This window comes from Neopsephotus bourkii, unplaced genomic scaffold (assembly GCF_033783945.1).
Source record: "Neopsephotus bourkii isolate Nb327-2 ecotype Australia unplaced genomic scaffold, CSIRO-AGI_Nbou_v1 NB_168, whole genome shotgun sequence".
Lineage (NCBI taxonomy): Eukaryota > Metazoa > Chordata > Aves > Psittaciformes > Psittacidae > Neopsephotus > Neopsephotus bourkii.
The window spans coordinates 980099-999401 of record NW_026900684.1 but is presented as its reverse complement, the minus strand read 5'-3'; the positions used below and the strand labels follow the sequence as shown (position 1 = coordinate 999401).

At 39.1% G+C, this 19303-nt stretch overlaps 1 protein-coding gene across 3 annotated transcripts in view; it reads right to left on the bottom strand.

Moving 5' to 3' along the window:
- The window catches only part of TRMT9B (tRNA methyltransferase 9B (putative)), a 109945-nt gene that overhangs the window by 7851 nt on the left and 82791 nt on the right, over positions 1-19303 (bottom strand). Inside the window, exons 1-2 of one of the 3 annotated variants that reach the window (XM_061370770.1) lie at positions 10280-10402; positions 233-387 (exon numbers count right to left, since the gene is read on the bottom strand). In XM_061370770.1, the coding sequence (XP_061226754.1) occupies positions 233-387; positions 10280-10311 (187 nt within the window). In that variant the 5' untranslated portion in view covers positions 10312-10402. Of the gene's footprint in view, positions 1-232; positions 388-8840; positions 8863-10279; positions 10403-19303 lie in introns of those variants that run through there. The other 2 variants (XM_061370785.1, XM_061370777.1) reach the window with 2 other exon arrangements.

Sequence of the window (19303 nt, the reverse complement as noted above, 5' to 3'; positions counted from 1 at the left end):
AAAGCTTAGCTCAACAAAAATAAGGTAGAAAATTTATTTACTGGCTATCTGATACACTGCCAAAGAAACAGAACAAGTGGTATATGGCATTTATTATGGGTTTATAAAAAATAAAAAAAAATCTTTAAACCAAATTTAAATGAGTTTAAAAAACAGTTGCTCTGAAGGATACATATGGCAAACTGATCAAGCTTATAAAGACTCTTTCACACCACCTCAAAGAACGGCTTACCTATATCAGCAACAAGACTGCCAGGCTTCTGCTCCAGCAGGAAGTTTCGAACACGAGGCCATGCTTTGCTCTGCAGATCATTAAAGTAGGCAGCTGTATTTTCATACACGCTATGCACGTGCTGCTTTTCTAGTTGGGTAGCCTCATGTTCCATCCTGAAAACATAATAAAGAAAGATTATACATAACAAAAAGCAAACTGTTGTAGAGTAGACTTTACATTCGATAAGCATGCATCATTCAGGACATTGTAAGTTTACAATCATAAAATCACAGCCATCATATTTATAAAATGGGCTTTACTCAAAGGATTATGATTTTACTTCATGAAAGTCAAGAAAAAAACAGAACGTATCATCTTGCCTGAGGAGCATTATATAACTGTATGCCCCTATGCAATAATATGCACAGATCTAAATAAGTTCACTGATGTAGTAAAAGCTTATGTGGTGCAAAACAGAGACTGTATTCAGCAGAAGTGCAGAATGATTGAAAATAATACATTAAGAACAAACTTTCCAGTTGTAGCTAAGGTGAGTAAGTAGGCAAACTATTATTAGTATGTCATGTGAAATACAACCTGGACCCTGAAAACAAAGCCCCTAAATCACGCACAAATCATTTGTGGTTTATGTACCCTCTAGAAGTGATGAGTTGGTTGAAGTTTTTCAGCAACAAAACCATGATTTCCCTGCTCCCACTCCGTTTCTTGGTGAAGTATTCTAGTTTAGTGATTCCTTTGAAAAGTGTCACCTTCTTTGACTTTTAATATTACTCAGAGTGGATGCAGACACTGAATCCCTTTACACAGAATCTTAGGCCTTCCTTAAGATTTCCATTCACCCAGGAACCAACTAGGTCAGGCTTTAAAACCTGATGGAGGCCGATTCAAAGTGTTAAGGCATATTTTAAACTAATTCAAACTGCCTGTTTATTCACAAAATATTCTTTCCCATTATTAAACCAGAACATATTTCATTGCCCAAGTACTCAGCAGAGATTAAAGCCTGTTTCCAAACTGCTATCAAGAAACTAAGCAATACATACCAAGATGAAGTTACAAAACTGACTCCTTTGTCTGCGTTTGAAAATGTCAGAAGCACAGACCTAAACATACAAGTTCTTCTTTAGCTTTCCTTGAGTTTGAAATAATATACATTTTGGAATCATAAATAAAAAAGTTTCTTTCTGTCATTTTTACTGTTTAAATAAGTTATCATCAGAAAAGATTTAAAATATTGTGCATAGTAACAAATCATGTGAGCTCCTCCAGACACCTGTACCACAAGCACAGTCTTTTTAATTTCTAAAATGGGAGATAATCCCAGTGACTGAAAAAAAATACTGTACTTCAAGTTAAGTGTGTGCGAGTGCTTACAAGAATAGCATGTAAGACTTGATCCATTTCACTGGTTTTATATACTCTGCTGTGTAAGAGGTTGGGCTAAATTGTCACAACTGTCACAGTCTGACTATAGTATCTATGAATATTTCTGTTCAAAACACTTATGTTCAATGTTTTCACAGTCCTTTCTTTTTTTCTTACATGACCCACAATATTTTTAATGATGCACTACCTCATCTTTCACTAGCTGAATATAGCTATATAAAATTCAGTAGCAGTATAGTAAATTCCTAGTAGGCACATTTTCAGTGTCATCTTGAAGAGTAGAAAACTACAACAGACTGAACCACAGGAAGTTGGCAGTACTGAAACACAGGCTTGAAATGGTATTACATGTGCCAGAAGTTATTCAATGATAACTTTTTCTCAGAACATCATTTCAAGTTCTGTTGTCAGAAATAGGATGGGTTAGTTGCAATAATTTCAAACAATGATTCTCGTGAGTCAAAAGCCCATTCTTTCTTTCTTATTTGATTCTTACATAAAACAAATTGGGTGTTTCATGTCTGCAGCTATCTTTCTTCTCCGCCTCAAAACATACTCTATTTAGTTGCTCAACTGCCTAGAAATCCTCTAAGAACAAAATACAAAGACTAACAATCATTTCTTTTGCTTTGTCAACTGATAAACTCTTTGCTTTAGTTTATATTTCATGTTTAGTTACTATGTGGCTCAGTGTTTCCAAGTGTTTTTATCCTTCCACCTGAAGCTCTTTGTTCAATCTTCTTAGTTCTTAAAAAAAAAAGAAAAAGAGAATGCTACAGGAATTTCAGTTTATACCAACTACAGAAGCAGCTGTTTGAAGTGAATGCTAACTTGAATATTTTAAATAAACACAAAAGCCAACTTGGACTTGACACAGAACATGGTAAGGATTTTCCCATTGACACAATGTTTTATTATACTTTCCCTAAAATGTCTTACTGAGTTCCAACATAGGCTGAAATTTGGCTTAGTTTCCTACTGAATCCCAAGACCATTAAGCTTCTCCTTTAACGTTCTCATTCACTGGAACTGGTACTGAGTCTTCTGCTATATAGGACATGGTGGAGACTCTCATGCATTACAACACTAAATTAAAGGTTATTGTTTTTAGAAACACTTAATAAACATTGTTAAGATATTAATTTGGTTATAATCTTTAAACAACAGTAGTTTACTAAAATACAAATTCTCTCATTTAACCTTTTGTTAGAACTTTATTCCAGCTGTTTCTATTTTGTAGACTGATTAAGTCACATGACGAAATTAGACTTGTCAATGTGACTTTCCAGTCAAGATCCATAACACCACCAGGTTTTACTTTGCAGCACAGCAGGGAAATGTCCTAGTAACAAATCTTTTCATTTCAATGTTTACAAAAGGCAAGAGACCTCTGGAATCTGACCAGACCTGCAGCTGTACCAGTTTCAGTCAAGTCTAACATCACTGAAAACACAAAATGTCATCAAACACTTAGAACTAGGTAACTTCTCAAGCCAAACTCAATACCTCAATTTCTCTTTATAAACAAATACAACCATTACAACTTCTTTGCTGTGAAAGTACCATACAGTGTCTCTGTTGCACACAACTTCTAGAAAACGTTCAGTTCATCCAACTTCTGAATTATAGCCTCCAGGATAATCACAAAGTCTGTTTTGCAAAGGAGGAAATGAAAACCCAAGATGTCCCACTGCTTCAGCATCTGCTCCAGTCCTCATTACCTGGAAGCTGTCTCATAAGAGCTCCAATAAGCAAAGAGAAGAAGAGCAGAAGATGTTTATTATGGACACACTCTCCCCATGCTCAGATCTTCTTTTTTTTGTGTGCTTATATTCCTGCCAAAGATCTCCTGCAGAGACTAGGAGCAGAGCCGGAAGCGTGCAGCAAATTGGCACCCAGCTGCTCAGTCACTCTGCAGCAAGTTCTGACAAGTCCCCAAAATGTGTATGCAGCTTAAGAAATGTCAGCCTCCTGCAAACAAGCAGTTTGGATATCAAATGAAGAGCTGCATTCTCTTCCATTTCAGTGCTTCCTGGTCATCTAGGTTTCTATCATGAGACTGCAACAGGCTCTTGTTGCAGCTGATACATGAAGTGAGAAAACTGGATGAAAACTGTGTAGTTTCTGCAGAACTGGCGGGCAAATGGATCACCAGTCCATCACACCTAACTGTGGTATATGAACAAAACTGTTTGAAACCATTGACACTTTCCTACATCATCATTTTCCTTCTTTGATTTGCTTTTTGGGGTTTTGATTTTGGTTTTGTTCTAAAGCAAAATTAAAAATAAACTAAAATATTACAGCTTTCCAGAGGTAAAAGGAATCATACAAACATAGGATATCATATGTTTTCATAGCTATGTACCTCACTAAAAGTTCCCTGACTCCAAGGTAACCTAGTTTCTTCCTTTCCCATTACCATTTTGCAACCTTTTAGATAATTAACTTTTCAAGGATACTGCTTTTAAGGAGAGTCATATTGCTCAGACGTTTTCTATCGCTGATGAAATAATAACTACATTTAACCATGTGACCTTGAAATGACAACAGCCAAAAATTAATAAACCCAGTTTCCAGCATTAAAAAAAATCAGAATTATTTTGGGGGGTGTTAAGACTTTTTGTTTCCTTTTGAAATTGCCTGAATTCTGATTGTGACTGACTGCATTAAAAACCTTATCCTCAAGCAGACAAAACAGTCACCAGTTCCCTGCTGCAAAGTGTGTCCTGACACTGAAGGGCAGGAGGTGATGTTCAGTCCAAAAACTCTGCCTCTATGACAGCCTACCTAAAGCTTTCCATACCTTCCTGCAGTTCTTCTGAATCCCTTGCAGCCCTCCTTATCTACTACAAGTTACCCTCTCCCACCCATGCAAGATTTTCACATCTTCTTCTGTCTCCCTTCACATGTGCTGCATCACCACTGCTATTTTAATTTAATATACAATACTGTGAAGTCTTGACCTGGCTCAGGTTCAGTTCCTTCTTCCCTCTATTTCCAGCCCAGTCACAATACCTGGAACATGCTCAAAGCTTTTTGCTCAATGCCCTCTTGAAGTACCCTGTGATTTTTCATAGTAATTATCAAATTCTGCAGTGCTCCTACTTATCTTCAAATCAATTGCTCTTGATTAATTTGAGCCGTAAGTTTTCTTTTTGTCTCTTCTCTTGCAACTGCCTATTTTCTCTAACCCTCCGATGAGCTACAGGAATTTGCTCAACTCAGTTTTAAAGTCAGATATGCAAGATTTCAGACTCTTAATGAGAGCCTGTCTTATTTACACTCTCCACTGGCTGATGGGAATTCTCAATCCCATTTTGGACTAGGAGAACTACTTCAAAGATCTAGGAAATTCAGCACAGTTGTGTGTCTCCCTGTTGCCACAGCAACATAAATCTTGGTTACACATACAAATCTAGCTATGGGTGCAATAACAAACAGTATAAGCCACAAGGGTCAGGTCTATATCCCACAATATCCCGGTCTCCTTAAATAAATTCAGGGTTTTCAAAAGAAATTTCCTTATAAAACAGTACTTAGGAAGTTGATTTCATCAACCTCATATTAACCAGTCTTAGAACCACAGTAGTTTTACCTGTGGGTAAAACAGGTAAAGTCCCTGGTCTCATGGTATTCTACTAAACAAATTAGGGACAGGTGGTTTACATGACATTGTAGTAGGAGCTGGTAGCATCTGGAAGAGAATATTTGGAGTGTAGCTACCAACAATTCACTATCACACTGTAAGTATACCTGTGGCAAATCTGTTCAGGAGTCTGTTTTGGATACTCCTCGGTGATTTATTTATGTGATGGATTAACATGTAGCACTGCATCTGCAGGCAGACCAAACTGACAAGGGTTCAAATGCACTGAATAATGGTATTAGAATTCAAGTGTTTTAACAGATTGAAAAAGACAACAGCAAAGTGTTACATTTAGATATGAATAACTAACTGCAAAAATGAAGACTGAAGGAGGCAGGATGGGATGACTGCAAGCAATTCTGGGGAAGTGGATCTGGGTGCTGTAACAGTTGACAGATTTAACACCATACATGCTATGGTGTTATGGTGCATTTTGCAATGTACAGTTGAGAAAAAAGATGAAAACCAGCACACAGAAATAGGGCAGACACTTGCAAGTTATATAAAATTGTTCTCCTATAGTCAGCACTGCTGATGTATCAGTTTATGTCCAATTTCAAGCAAGAATATTACAGAAGAGAACAAAAATTATCAGAGATCATTGTAAATCTCTAATAGATCAGAAACCAAATAAACCTCTGGGAAAGATGATTGCTTCAAATCATTTGTCCAGAACATCCTACAAGGAGAGCTGCTGCAAAGTGAGAAGGAGTAATCTTTTACAAAATGAAGGGTAGACAAATAATAGTGGGCTTGAACTACAGCAAGGAAGACACAGGTGAGGTATTTTAAGAACAAGAAGGACAGAAAAGCACTGGAAATGACAGTGAACTGGGTAGGTCATGGAGCCTCCATCAATGGGGTCTTAAAAAAAATCAGTTCATTAAGCACCTGTTAGGAAATACGCTGATGCAGTTAATGCAGCTTCAGGGGAAGGAGATGATGCCTCGACATCTAGCCTTGTGACTGTGTGTGTCTATGAAGTACAAAACTTCAGTCTTTCAAGTTATAAGCAGTATTTCAGTGACCTGCTGTAGCAAAACAAAAATGAAAGGCTCCTTCACAATGTTTATTACTCTTTAACACAGGAGTTGTTTCTAGCTAAATTATTATGATATTAAGCTAATTTTGTCACTACTTTCAGCAGGTTTTTTGTTTCCTAAGAGCCCTGCATCAGCACCTCAAAGCCCCATGCCATGCTAAGCCACTTATAAGCTTTAAATGTAGCTGTTTTCCCTCCTCGGTCACTGTACCTCTCAAACAGAATTATCTTGTCTTTTCTCCTTATTTACCAGTAGTTAACCAAGCATTAAATATTTAGCATTTTTCATCCTCCCTGATGAATCAATCTAGGTGGTCTTTTACAAGTACTGTTGTCATTCTCTGTATCCTCTCCACATGTCTGTATTCTTCATGCCAAACCATATTCATAGGAGTATTGGATTCCTCAATGTCATTCCTACAGTTCTGGAATTATAGGTTTCTAAATTCCTTCTGTTTCCTCGCACTCTGGGTTTGCATTTAGAATTCTATTTCCAGATGGACTAGTTTTAATTTCTGCAGTACAAACCTCCTTTTTTTCCTGCCCACGGAGATCATCACTGCTGGTACTTTGATTGTACTTGGTGCTATATACAAACCTTTCTCAATTAAAACAATTTACAAACTGACTTAAGTAAGACATTCAATTACTTGAAAATACATCTTCTGCTGAAACTTAATATCTTAGTAACAGAAAGATAAGCAGCACATTACCAAACAGGATCCCAAATTAAGGTTGTCATTGGTTACCTTTGATCCCAAGATTAAATACAAAATATTGCACAATGAATTACAGCAATTACAGAACTACAAAGTGGATTCTCTTGATACCTTTTATAAACTACTCTTGATTATCACGTTAATTATTACTGAACACATAATTTCTATCTTAAAATATTCATATGCAAGCATAGTCAGTGTTCAGTATACTCGTCAAATAGAGTTTGCAAAGAACAGGTCTTGTGGCAGACAGTATTAGGTATTAAGTTAACCTCAGTAGATGACCAACAGAATGACTGCAAAGACAGTATTACAACTTTATTGTCCTACATAAGTGAAAAATCTGACTTATTAGCTTTTATTTGTTTTTGCAACTGTTAGTCATACGAAGTCATGTACTTTTATTTGCTTTCTTTAGAAAGAAAAGGTGTCTTATGTGTTTCTGAGGTTAGTACTCAAAGACAAAGGTAGTTTTATGTACTATCTAATAGTAATTGGATGCCTACACAGCTGACAGAAGCATCTGAATGTACAACAATAATCCTATCAGGATTCAGAGTTAAACTTAGATGTAGAAAAATACCATTATGTTGGTACTAAAGGGTTGAGGTGTAACCCTCCACAGAGTGTCTGGCCACTGTCACAGACGCAGGTTCTTCAAGTCACAGCTGCGGTAAACTAAGTAGTGTGAAGGCTTAGTGTCCCTCTACTTCGAGATCCTTCATTTCCACAAACCACCAGAGTTTCACTGAAAGACTGTTTCATTTTAAATGCTTTACAGTACGAGTGATACTTCTTTATATAGCTTGATATTCCTAAGCCCTCCATTTTAAGGCAAAGAAAAGCCTTTAAACAAAGCAATTTTTCCCAGTCAACACGGAAAGGAAAAGCTCCATGATGGAGCTGAAATTTCACATACACACCACTAAAGCTCTCCATCTGGAAGATATTTTAATACCTTAATGGCCTTCTTACATACTATTTTTTCCCCAAATCAGTATTTTCCAGGAAATAATTTTATGACGGGGAACAAGAGTCGATACCTCCAAAAATCAGTACCTGGAGCATCAACAGAAATACTCCCTAAAAAAAACTTTGGTCCACAAGTAATTAATTTCTCTGAAATTATGACATGCGGACCTGAATGTAAAGCTCTCCTTAAAATGGAATATTTTTCAACAGCAAAACAAAACCCAGAATATGCAGTACTTCTGGTCCAACTGTGTTATCCTTAAACTTTTTTGAGGAAAAAAAAATCTGGCAGGACTCTGTGTCACACTGAGTTTTAGTCAATTCCATAAAGCCTGGCTATGATACAAATATTTATCTTATTTTTCAAAAGTTAGAGTTGGTTTATTTCCCCAGTGATTCAGTTGATATTTCTATCTCCATAATGAAGGTACACACAGTACTTCTGAAGAACCGGTGTCTGCTGTTTCAAACAAAAGGAGTTCATTTTTAACTTTTAAGTTATTTCTAAATCACTTCATAAGCATATAAAAGTCCAAAGTATTTTTTTCAATCTCTTTAATCTTTACAAATTAAAGACATGGGCAGCTCTCAAGCCATGATTATCCACCACACAGGATTATGCTGTATCTATTATTACCTATACACTTGCCCATGTATATCCTGGTACTGCAAAGACACGGACATCAAAGCACTGCAAATCATCTTACTGACCTCGGGTAGCCTATTAATAATAACTAAAGGCAGGAATTTGCACATAACTTTTTTGAGGATACAGCCCTATGCTGTTTGTACCATCCCATATTCTGATTCACGCATCCAGAATGGATGGCAGAATACCTGCAAATCTGAGTGTTTCCCTATCCCTTGATGCAGGGCTGATTTCAAACTCCGAATTTGCTTTATAACTTCAGGTGTGGATTTATCATTGTTTTACCTTAGAAATGCAGAAAATCATTAAGTTACTTGCATTTTTTGTTCTCACCAAGTTTAGTTTAGCATTCCATATATGTATGTCTGAAAATGCTTTATGCCTTGGAAGATCTGCTTGCTAGAGATGATACTAAAATGCACAGCCACAGTTACCTACCTGTATCTAATTCACTCGAAATGCACATCATCGTAAGTTAAAAAATATCAGCACTGCTGAAACAGCTCAGCATGCAATCCATTACAGACACGCAATGGCAGAAGGCAATTGGTACATAAAAATGCAGTGGTTCAAAACACACTCTATAAATAGAATATATAACCGAAATAAATACACTGATATACTAAACTGAAAACAAATTACAAAAATGAAAACAAATCCCCACAGGGTCCATTATGGGGCATTAAGAAGTCCTCAGAGGACCTTTGCTATTGCTCATGGACAGAGTGCTGCATGTTTTCCTTGTCTGTTTCTCAAGTTGCATGCTCACGATCACAAACTCCAGAAGCATGCTTCACCCGAACAACTACATCAGCAGAGAATGTCATCCTGTGCACTACATCAACGCAGCAGTGCTGCTGAAGTAATTCTACTCCTTCTTTCCTTGCAAAAGGAAAGGAGCAGGTGACCTCCCTGAGCTTGGCTGCTCCCATGAATACTCAGTGGGAATAAAAATCCCTTTACAAACACTGATTAAGCAGTGAACATTCTGCAACAGTGAGGGCTCTGTGCAGATTTACAAAGGCAATACCTTAGGTATTTCGAATCTTACAGGCAAGGAAATATATATATATTATTAACTGCTATGGCTTCGGATTGCTCCAGATCATTGCTTAGGACTGTCTGCCAACGCACAGCACGTGCTTCATCTTGAATTAATCAGGCGACCACAGAGAAACTTATTATTTCTGTTGCAAATTCTCCCCATGCCTCTTAAAAGCTCCCCTCCCCAACCGCTACGCCAAATTCATCGCCAGCATCCCTGCTAGCTCCCTGCTCTGCGAGCCGTCTCTCCGTTCAATTAGAACGGGAGAAGGGGAAGAGGGGAGTAAATACTAGTTAAATCTCGAAACCTTTCCCTCCCGGGGTGGGTCAGCGCCTCCCGGGCTCGGCGGGCAGCATTTTTAAGAGGATCATCTCAATTTGAAACAAACTGCTGCCGCCAGCCCGTTTTTTTGGGGTGGGTTGGGGGGGAGGGGGGGGGTGGTGGTTTATGCCTTTTATTTTCTCTCCCCCATCCCCGTTGCTGTCACCCCTGAGGCCAGCGCAGGGATAATGGGTGGGTTATCCTCTTCGCATCCCCCCGTGTAGCCAGGGCACCGCCGTTCCCCCCTGCCCCGGTCCTTACCTGCACCCGCGGGGCGGCGGCGGCGGCTGCATCCCGCCGTGGAGGCGGCGCTTGGCCGCGCCGGGCTTCGGGGGTGGCCCCCGGCGGAGGGGCGCGGGGAGGGCGTTCGCCCTCCCCGCGCCCCTCCGCCGGGAACCACCCCCCGGTCTGCGGGTCCCGACCCCCGCAGGCAAGAGGAGGAGGCGGGGATAAAGGGCCGGGTGATCGATTCCCCCTGTTTAACTCTTCCCCTTGCGGTCTCGTCTCAATCCCTTGGGCGTCTTCCGCGAAGAGATGAGAAGGGAGGGTGGTGCTGATGGAGATGGTGTTGGGATGCTCCGTCAAAGGGGAGCAGCAGGGTCCCCGACGTTCTCTAAACAGAGGTTGATGGGAGCTGTCTCTGCCAGTGATAAAAGCGGCCAAGCTGGATTAGCCCTTGCTCATTTAATTGTTAAACTCAACGCTGACCTTTGTGACTAGGTGCTGTCTGCAAGGCTTCCCATCACGGGAGTGCTGAGAGTGAATTAATTCTCTCTCCTCCCACCCCCAGCTGCCCCCTCCCCCCTCCCCAGCATTGATTCCTATTAAAGCAGTGTAAAAATGGCAGATTGATTCTATACTTTCACATATTCATTTATTATACAGGTACACAGAACCCAGCTATGTGAAATATATGCCAGGACCCCAATACTAACAGCACTATAAACACAAGCTAGAGATAGCCATGTCCCAAGGCCTTATGAATTATATATAAAAGATTACAGATAGAGAAGGAAGCAATGAAACAGGAGCCAGTATGACAAGCAGCGAACTGGGCACAGCATCACATAAAGTACTGAACTATGTACTGTTATACACAGCCTTTTGCTAAAATCAGCTTTGAAGGTACCTGGAGACAGCAGTATGGCAAAATAGTGGTAACGTGACTGTGTATTGATGGTATTTTCAAAACTGCCAAATGACTCAGAAACATGCATCCCTTTTATTTTGACAATCCCACCTGAACTGAACTAATACATATATATATGCATATATATATAAACCCAACAGCAGTGACATGCAAAAATTATACGAACAAGCTGAGAAAAACAGCACTGATAACATGAGTCTAATTTCCTATTAAATCTATCAAAGTCATGGAGTAATAATGAAGCTCTTGGTCTTCATCATGAAGGTATTTAACAGTCAGGGCTGTTGGCTAAATAATAATTAACCTTCTTCACTCCTGCAAAGAGATTTGACTGATGTACAAGACAGACATACATACTTCCACATATGTTTGCTGATTTAATTCTGTAATGTAGTGTCGTGTCAGCTGAACTGACTGGTGCAGACAAATCAGTGTCTGTCATTCCCAGATTCTCTCAGATACCTTTTTTGCAAGGTGCCATTGTATTTGCCTCATTCTCCATTCAGGTAACAAGCTGATTCCAGCAAAAGGCTACACTGTTCATAGTTTAGCACCTGCAGTAACTTTGTACCTAAGTACGAAAAATTCCTCAAGTGTGAATACAACCCGGTCCATGTTACTTGCTGACATAACTATTGACTTGTTTTAAAAGCTCTTCAGTTTCAAACAACTGCCTCAAATTTAACCTTCTGAGAAAAGGATGCTGATGTAGGCTCCCCTGTGGTCAATTCACACAGCCTTTCCCTTTACAACCTAATCTTTTCTGGATGCTCTTTAAAATCATTATCTACCGATCCTATGGATTCTCTGGCAGACTTGCTGCTTCTGATGCATTTGAAACAGATGTTAGCCATATAGCTTAATGCACATTAGGAAATAACCCACAGGTATTGAGGTCTCAGCATGGTATACACATTTGGCCAGAATGAAAATAGAATATGTTTTTCTTCGAAGTACATAATAAACTGCAGTCTTTAACAAATCCTCCTCTCTAAACAATTAAAAGATCTTATAAAAAATACTGGGGGTTTTGCTATATTAAAAAGGATTTAAATCACTAAATTGAGTGACAAAAGTTTGAGAAATCCAGAAGGCTACTCATGAAACCTCAATTCAGGCATCTTGTGCATGTCTATTGCAACCCTGTACTTAATGATGAGCTTGTCTGCAGAACACCAGGCTCCATTTGAAACATTTGAAATTATGTAGTGGCAACCATATGAGATTGGCTAATTACATCTCCTCCCATGTCCCTATCCATTTATTCCTCTACTTTCTAGACTCTTTCCTGTTCATTCCTCATCATCTCTCATGTGGAAATTTCTCTTTCCCTGGTCTGTCTGAGACTCTTACCCTTAGATAATGACCTTAGCAGGGAATCAGGCAAAGACATTTACCATAGGGATGCAGAGATTGCTAATTACTCCTTCAAAGGTTATTTGTGATTTTTCGTCAAAGGTAAGAAGAAATGAAGAGAAGGAAAACAAAGACAGGAAGAAAGAGAGTGAAAAACAAGGAAACAAAAGTTTCCAGGTTGAAACAGAAGGGAAACAACGAATTGAGGTCAGTCTTCATGATATCATAGAGCTTGCTTCTTACAAAGGATCAGCTCTCAAATTACAAGCTTTTCAGCGAGAGAGCTGTAGATGAAAGCAAAAGGAAGGTATTAAGTTGCCTGATGCCTTGGAGGGGAAGGCTCATATGGTATCTATAAATAATGCTGCTGTCTCAGCAGACATTCTGGAAAATTGGTGATTGTTTTGTAAATTTGCAGCAAAACCTCTACTTCTCTTGGAAGAAGGCCTCACCAGTCAGAGCCATTGTTTCCTCTCTATGCTAGGTATTACAAAGAATAAACGCTTTTCAGTGGCTTATTGTCTACGGAGACACTTGAGAGGTACTCATGAGCTAATAACCTACATCTTTAGTTGGTGAATTTGGTCTTCACATAGAATTGTAATGTTACCTCAACCTGTAATTTTGTTTTAAAAAGTTTTCCAGCAGAACTAACAAGAACTGGAACCAGTGGTGGTTGTGGCATTATCAGTAAGTTAGCATTATTATAGTGGACTAAAAGCAGTACTTTCACTTCATGGCAAATTTTAGACCTGAAAGAGGCTAAAGCGATACCCATTCAATTTTATTTTTCTTTTTTTTCTGGAACATGAAAATTCAAAGAAAATTTGAGCTAGAAAAACATACTGTTTCCTAAACAAAGTAGGATCTCAGAAGGCTTAAGTTCCCCAGTGAAATTCAGTATAAGTGTATTCTTTTTGCCAGTCAACCTCAGCATCACAGAACTTTCAGTTTCAAAACAAGTGCCTAAAAATGGCAGTTGCTCTCCTGAATGCTTCAGTCTTTAGAGACTGACCCTTCCCCATACACATACACTGGTCTTTGTAACCAGTGGCACTAGAAACTTGTTTTTTTCAATAAAACTCAGAATTTTTGCTGCTTATTTGCTTCCAGGAGTTTTAATCAACCAAACTGTGATAATACTGTGTGCTGAGCCATGCTGCCAGGTGTAATGGATTTGCCTTGAATGGGAGCAGAAAGCAGAATAAATTTATTGAAAGTAAAGCAAGTTACAGTAAAATTAAACACTCATGACTTAGGGGACATAACTGTGCAGATAGTTTTTTGCATAGGCTTCGTATGCGGGCAAGCTCATGTCATGGGAGATTTTTAATGTGTGCCCATCATAACCTACCACGTTGAGCTGCTGTGGGGATTAGCTAGTTAAGATTTGTAAAGTGCTTTGAAGATTATAAGGCATTAAGTTGCATAAGTGTTAAGCACTATTATTTAATACTTAAGTATTGTAACCAAGCTTTACAGGACAACTCACGTTCACTTCACTAGTACGAGTCTTTGTGATTTCAATATAGCTGTTGCAAGAGGTAAAGCAGGCACAACTGACCACAACAGAGTGAAATTCCTTTCTTGTTTCACCATCAGAGACTAAAGTAAGATATACCTGTAATGGTGTTGCAGAAAATATAATTGAAAAACCATTATTATGAAATGCAACAGTAGATTCAAGAAATCCACATACAAATGGAGGGCTCTTTAAGGTGCCGGCTCTGCCATCCTTACTTAATCTATGTCCTGCCTTACCCAAATAGACCCACTGATGCTTCCCCAGGAGGTACAACTCTAGACCCCAAATCCATAGCTGGACTAGATGCATCCAATGGCATCAGCTGAAAATGTTGTCAAGTGACTGTGAGGATAAGTAAAAACTGCACACTTGTAAGCTGTATTTCACACATATTTTAGCTTTGACTTAAGTCAATTAAAGTTATTTAAGTAAAAAGTTTGGAGTAAAGATGAACACAGAGAGGCTGTTATTTATTGATCAGATTGGGAACATCTTTTTTAATGCAGATTCTTTGATAAGTTTCATTTTGTTATCAACTCTTTTCTCCCTTGTTTTGTAACATCAGTTTTCAGAAGCAGAAGTAGTTGTTGGTTTGGGGTTTTTTTTTGTGGTAGTGAAGGGACAGAGCATTTGTTAATAAAGTAACAATGCCACACAGAAACAACATGAAATAATTTTGTGCCTATGTTAGAAACAGAGGAATACAAGCGATTCAGGACTGCTGACATCCACGCACTGTGAATGTTAGGGTGGCATATTGTACCCTGAGCTGCATTCCAGGTTCCTGAAGCCATAAGACCCTATTTGGCATTCAGGGAATGAGAGTTGGATTTATTTATCTTACAAAGACTAATTATTATTCAATGGCAGTCCCTTTGCAGGACAAAGCACTCAGGTACTTAAACTACTTGCCTGCAATAGTGCGGCAGATATTTCACAAGGACAAGCTGTACAAGTATATGCATTTCTTCTTTGTGGCTAAGAATAAAGATTCCTATGGCATTTTGATGTTTTCATCTGAATTGAAACATAATGAAAATGTACTTCACTGAAAAATCAACAGTATGAACTGAAATTCAGCCTTAGAAACAAGCAAAGGTAAAAAAGGGCAAACAGAGAATGAATAGTGCATTTGTATAATAAACACAGATCCTTGTCCTTTCCTGAGTCAAGGAAGTTGCAGGCCTCTAATGCTCCTAATTCTCTTTGGAAAGCATAAATTTTGCTTCCTCTAACAGATTACTAACAATCAGCATGTCACAAGAAATCAAATTATTTGTCCCAAAACACATACAAGGTCCACGAAAAAGCCAGAGCTCAAGTTTGTTTTCTAGATACTGATCCCTGTTCCAGACTGGCAAATTTGACTCTACACACTCTGTTAACAGAGTCTTACCAGTCTTTGTGCAGCTATCCCAGGAGATATGGGAAACTGGAGGTAGAATACTTCATTTCAACTCAGCTCTTTAAGCTCAAAAGTATTCAGGAAGAGATTTAGGGCTTCTTTGTTCTCATCAGGTTTTACAGGTTTTCTAATCATTTATCTGAGACTTCACTCACCCCCACAGTTGCTCCCTCACCTCAGTGTCACAGCTAAAGCAAGAAAAGCAACTCAGCTGTAACGTTCTTTTCTTTTGTCTTTTCAGGAACCTTTTTCCTGGATTTCCTTACTGCCTTCTGTTTTGTTTTGAGTCTAAATCATACAAAGGCAGCTACTCATTATTCATTTTACATTCAAATTATGGGTTACTTAGGCTGTTGCTCATACCAACAGTAAACTCCTTGACCTGCATTAGTATCAATGCTTATTTTGGCAGAAGTGAAATTGTGTTTCTGAAAGGGCAGATATTTACCAGTTACATTACAAATCTAGTTAGAATTTGAATTAAAAATACAGCTGGGTCTTCTGATGGCTGAGTTACTAAGCTTGAAAGATACAATGGTGCTATCAATTTTCACGTGCTATGCAGACCATGACACACAGAGTTTGGAAACAGGTGTATGTGGCTCAGTGTTCATGTGATTTTTGTATTGAGCAGACTGAAACACTAAAGATAGAACCATCAACAAATGTCTTTGAATATTTCTTAAAACCAGTGTCTGGTGTACAGAACAGAAAGAAATACAGTAAGTGAGCATCCCATCAGTCCCTCCATGCAATGGATCACGTACCATTAAAAAGTACTGCACACGTGTCATGCTGGCAGTAGCTGCACACAGCTACACAGTGGATAGTATTGAAAGATGGCATGTCCACTGCCTCCCCATATTCACAGTGGACCAAGATCCATTACAAGAAGACCATCTTCCGCACATCTTTTTTCACCTTTTTCTTTCTTTAGATGGCAGATGAGTTCAGAATATGCTGGGCCTTAAATACTGCCTTTCTCTGCTGAACTATCTACCAGAAGTACTGTATGTCAGACTTTTGATGCCCTGAGATCCCAGTAGAAACCATTTTCCTGAGGTTGGAGAGTCCTCCACTTTTTCTCCTTATTCCCTGGGGCTCTTATTCTTCCTGTATACATCCTATGACTGTTAGGACAAAATAAACCAAAGCACTCACCTTGATCCAATGCACTGGGCTCTGTTTTCTCATCCATCAACCTATTTTATAGTGGGGAGGGAGGTGCATGGCAGGGAGGTTAGGTCTTCTGATCACCAAGGAGCAGAAAACATACGAAATGCATTCTAGTTAGAACCTCCTGTCCAAGCTGCATCAGAGCTAGGAAAAGAGTTTTGTGTTAGTTGCACATGTGTGCAGCATAACCGTCTATCTCAAATAGACAAAAAAGGTCTGTCTTGGCAAGAAAAGCTGCTAACATCAAGGAATCTGAATTTGAGTTCTTAATATTTCTAACCTTATTCCCATGGTATTCCTCCTGCACAGTCAAATCCAGTGAAATGCTGAAAGTGTTTCTTCTGCTCCTCTGTATTTAAAAAAAGATTGATGGAAGGGAGTTTTTTTGGAAGCAGTTCCTAGAGACGGTTCATAGATTTAGTTATATTCCAGGACCTTTTTTCTGTTCCTTTACCTTTGCCTATATTTAAGTTAAAGTAACAGCGTGAAATGTCTCAAGCTTCATTGCAAATATCAAAGTAATTTTCTCTCCTTTCTTTGCACAATTAATTCAGTTTTATGAGAAGATATTTGGAAAAAAAATAAAAATGGGACAAAATAATGAATAGAATCTTACTAAAAATAAACCTAAGCAAAGAGCATTTGTTGAGGAGTTGCAGAGTCCTCTCAGCCTGGAACAAGAGACTTAGTAAAAAATGTGTCACCACCACAACAATTAATCTAAAATTAAGTAGGAGCTTATAAGGATCTGGGAAAAACTCCTGTTATTGTTACGAGTCCCCCAGCAGGGAGGATGGCATGGGAAAATCCCTATCCGTGTACATCACCTTCTCACCAAAAGCCTCTTCCTCGACTACTTCTGCATCCTCCTATGAGCAAGAGGAAACTCAGATCCAGCAATGCAAAAGGAAATGGAAGTGAGTGTTGAAGAACAATGACATGATGGTCTAAAGAGCCCACCTAAAGGATCTTTCTCAAAGGCCATCTCTAACTTCAAATAACGTGTTGATCACAATAGAGGGTCTCCAGCCAATGATATGATAGCTGTCTGATTAAGAGATCAGAAAGCCTGCAAAATTTGGCTTCAGGGGCTAGAAGAACAGACTGTTATGCCCAAAATCTACTCTTCTAAATCCCCATCCCTCCTGTGCTGTATTTCCTCCCCAGCCCACAGAATTGCAGGTGTGCACGTATATGAAAGCACCCTTAGGCTACGCTCTGGATAAGAATTAAGTCAATTATTAGGTCTAAGGAATCTTAATCTCTTTTTATATCTGAAACTTCCTCCAGGAAGGAGAAAAATTTTGGGGAAAGCCCTGACAAGCTGCTGAACTGCTATTCCAGAGCCTTGCAGTTTGAGACTATTTGAGTTTTAGGTAGAAAAGCTTCACTCAGAAATTTCTCTTCTTCATTCCAGGCAATAACTGCCCCACAGCCTTCCCTCCAAAGAAGACCCATGCTGGAAAGGGAGGCTCACTGCAGTTGGAGGGACAGTAAATACTGAGTTGATATCCTGCTGGCTAAAGGGTTCTTGGGTGGTGTTTTTAGTACTGGGAAAGGGAGATCTGGAACTGACTGGATTTTGAAGGGAGTTGTCAGTAATTTCCAACTGCATCTTCATCACAGATTTCCACTTACTTGGTGACTTTATTTCCTTTTTAGAAGAAATCATCCTCATAATTTCACTTTTCATCTTGAAAATGCACCTTCTTTAGTTTCATAGAGCTGTAGGTTCACTTGTATCTCTGTAGTGAGATCCTAACGCCGGTAAGGTCACCCAAAAGGCACAACAGAACTTGAATAGACTTTGAAATAGCTGGTCATTTTAGGCTTACCCATACAGTTCACTTTCCAGAGACTTTCAGATTTCTCCTTTGGAAGCATGCAACACTACCAGCAGGGAGGAGAAGTTAACATGTTTCTCTATTGATGCCAGTTGGAGCTGTTAAGACTTTGAAAGAGCGATCCCTGGCAGAATGGCAGGAAAAACACTCTAGTATAAAGATGTGGTTAAAATGTAGTCCCCCAAAAATCTTTAAACCAAAAAGATGTGTAAAATGTCCTTCTTGAGCACTGTACATTTTAGGCTAACATCTCCATGTTCTGACAGGAATTGCAACAAAGATGTGAAGGGAAATGTCTGACCTGTACCAGGGAGGGAGAGAAGTTACAGGACTGAGGTATGCTATGCACAGCGGGTTGAACCCAAGCCCCCATGTTTTTAATCCTTGCCAATACAGACGTAGACCTAGGTCCTGTTCACCTGAAAAGAATCCTATGCCCTGCTATCACGAGCAGTGGCTCTGATACAGCTGCAGCTCAGGCATACCCACTGCTCACAACCAAAAGCTGTGTGAGACATGCCATAAACGAGATTTTTCTTTCCAGACCCAATGGAGGCCACAGAGACAATTGCTAACAGCTTGAACAAGAAGTGACAAGCTCTGAAAGCTGCTCACTCCTGAAAACGGAGTTAGTTGAAAGCCAGGAGGAACAAATGGAGGTGGATTAAAGCTATTGCTATATGCCTAAGAGAACAGAGTGCTGAGAAGAACGTTCCCACTCCACTTTCCTATTTTCGACAGATACAAAATGTGTTTCTGCTTGTATAACATTATGATAGTGTATCATTCACAACCCTTACAGCTATCTCATGACTATCTTCACACTGCA